At 59.9% G+C, this 2820-nt stretch overlaps 1 protein-coding gene across 1 annotated transcript in view; it reads right to left on the bottom strand.

Annotated features, from left to right (window-relative positions):
* The window catches only part of EXOSC4 (exosome component 4), a gene marked incomplete at its 3' end in the record, with an annotated part of 2428 nt that extends 2261 nt beyond the window's left edge, over positions 1–167 (bottom strand). The window contains exon 1 of the mRNA XM_085320588.1: positions 74–167. Within this exon, the coding sequence (XP_085176714.1) occupies positions 74–167 (94 nt within the window). The remainder of the gene's footprint in view (positions 1–73) is intronic.
* Between the last annotated feature and the right edge of the window lie 2653 nt (positions 168–2820).

Here is a 2820-nt window from a genome sequence, read left to right as displayed (position 1 = left end):
CTCTTTAAAACGCTGCTTAGAGCTCGGCCAGGCTCCGCCGCGCCGCGTCCCGGCCCTCCGGGCGGCTGCTGACCTCGCCGCTCGGTGCTTGGGGCGGAGGAGGGTCGCACCGCTGTCCGAGCCGGCGTAAACCCCGCGTTCCGGCTGTCGCGACGTTGCCCCGACATCCCCCTTCCCCACGCGTGTCGGCTCGCGATCGGCCCGTTGCGTCTCGCCCAGCTCCCGGCCGCTGTGCAACGCCAGCCCAAACAGCCCCGGAGCCAGCGCGAGCGCCCCGCGCAGCGTGCCTGAGAGCCGGCAGCGCGGCGCGGAGCTCCGTGTTTACCGGCTGCAGACACGGCCGAGGCCGGTCCTGCTGCTCACCCAGCCCTTTACCAGTGCTTCGTCAGCAAGCCTGACACCATCGCACCAACAGCGGCTGAATCTGGGACATCCTCGACAGGAGCGCGTGGGGCTCCGCGTGTTCGGTGGGTGTTCCCGCACGCTCCGTGACTTCGGTAACTTTGTTCTCCGGAGTGAAACCACCTGTGGCTGCACAGTGATGGATACCCAGGGCTCGTCTCTGTACAGTGGTCTTACACGTCACCCCTAAAGGCAGTGGTTCACCAGCAGGAATGGGCTGGAGAATTGAGTCAAGGGTTCAGCTGCTCCGAGCCCTTTGTCAGCTGCTAGTAGCACCTTTTCCAAGGCCAGATGTGTGACCTGGAGCCAAAGGGCATCCCCTCGAACCAGTGGGAGCTTTTTGCTGTCATCCCCACCAGCGCCCCCTCTCTCTTGCCTGGACATGGGGTGAGAGGGGCCGTGGAGGGTGGATGGTCCCTGTGGTTGATACACACTCATGCTTTCCTTTGAACCCTTCACATTGTGGGGTTCATCCCCGCATCACCTATCTCTTCAGTAAGTTACAAAGTGGTTGGGCTGTTATACTACATCCTGGAGCATGTGCCCTCCAAAATGCTGCAATCCCTAGCACAGCACGTAGTTCCTTCCTGTTCCCAAGGACGGGTGAAAACTGCTGGGTTTCTCGTAGCACTTCAGCAGGGATTGCTTTCCTCCCCCCATCCATCTGGCTCCTCTCAAGGTGCCTTCCTAACCCTGCCCTTGCCCCTTTCCCCAGTGCCTCCCTCCCACCCTCCGCCTCCTGCTCAGCACCGGCCTCTCCTGGTGATTTCAGTGTTTGCAGCCAATATCGCACGAGCAGTGGAGGGACTACGCTTAAAGCCTTGTGCTAAGCGAGGAAATGCACGCTGGGGTCCCTGCAGGGGAGAGCAAATCTYTCCCTCTCTGCCTCGCGTGCGAGCCGTAAGATCTTCACATCTACAGTCGCCGTCCAGGGCAYGGTGCGTTCACAGCAGAACCGACTGATCTGTTACCCTGGGAGCTGTAAGCGGTGCAGTGGCAGCAGCCACGGCTCTGTGATCTCTGTTAGCCACCGCTTGCTAGGAGGTTTTGACAGGCCCCATGGGAGAGCTGCGGTGGGAACGAGCCTGGGTAATGATTCTCTGAGCCGCTTTCTCGCAGGCTTCAGCCGGTCACGGGCGCCGTGGAGCATTAACCAGCTGCTGCATGGCAGCGCAGCGCCGTCCATAATGAGCTCGCCGCTATGGGCCGGTGTGGGGTAACCAGTGGGGCAGAGGGGTGGTGTCCCTATGTCCCATTTTTCCCACATATCCCCCCACAGTTGCCCCTTCCTAAGATATTGCGGGGACCTAAGAGCAAGGTTGAACAAACTGTCAGACAGAAATAATTTAGCCCTGACCAGAGGTGGGGAGTGAATTGCCCAATAACACCTGTAATAAAAACATTATAAATGAGAAAATTAGATACAAATGAGAAATTACAAGGGTGCACATATACAGTTGCATAGCTKAAACTAATCTTTWTTCCTCTCTATATTTGCAATTTTAGAAGTCTAAGACTTCCCTGCTTCCACTATGATCTTTCACTAAATGCTTTTAGGCAGCCTCTGAGTTTTGCCAGCCCATATTTGAGGAYTGTTCTGTCTCTGGAAGCATTTGTAATGAAAGCAGTTGTTTGCCAAATGGAGGCTGCCCTTTGCAAGTGTCCTTATTCACTGTGCCGAGACTGGGCTCCTGTGTCAATAAGGAACGATATAAAGCAGCAATCATTAACTGCGACCGGCAGACCGGCGTCTCAGGACTCGAATCCTTAAGGGGGGAGTAGTGGCCGCTGGTACTGCCGCGGGCTCGAGCCTCGGCCGGAGTTTCCTGGGCTCGGAGCTGGTAGATCGGGCTGTCTCCCCCAGCTCGCATTCCTGGCATCCCCAGGCTCCTCGGACATTTCTTTCTTAGACCTCCCCCCTTCCCTGATCCAGGTCCCGGAGGATGATCGTGGGGAGTTAATGAGGGAAACCTGGCCAGCTGCCACAAAGCAGGAGCCTGCAGCCCATTTAGCCGACTCGGAGCACTTAGGGGCAGAACAGTCGCCTGACCGGTGGCGGGAGAGCTCGGCCCTCCCGCTCCGCCGGGACGCGGCGTCCCCCGGGTCACACCGGGGAGCGCGAGTGCCGCAGCCGCCGGCTGCTGCCGGACCCGCTCCAGCGGCGCTTTGGGGCTCGCGCCTTCCGGCTCGGCGGCTTGGCCCGCACCGTCCTGGCCAGTCCTTTCGGTCGCTGGGCCGGGATTTATTTCATCCTCAGGAATGTCGGCCTTATCGGAAGGCACAGCGCGGTTATCTTTCCGCGGAGCGCGCAGGGACAGCAGGCCTCCCCACGCCCGGCCTTGAGCCCCTGGAGCGCGCGGCGCAGCGCGAGCCGACTGCACCGCTCCCGCCCACCACATCCCGCGGAGACCCCCGGGG

This window comes from Rhea americana, unplaced genomic scaffold (assembly GCF_003343005.1).
Source record: "Rhea americana isolate MKP2758 unplaced genomic scaffold, rheAme1 scaffold_641, whole genome shotgun sequence".
Taxonomy (NCBI): Eukaryota; Metazoa; Chordata; class Aves; order Rheiformes; family Rheidae; genus Rhea; species Rhea americana.
Note: the sequence above shows the minus strand (reverse complement) of the source record. Positions and strands in the feature narration are given on the sequence as shown.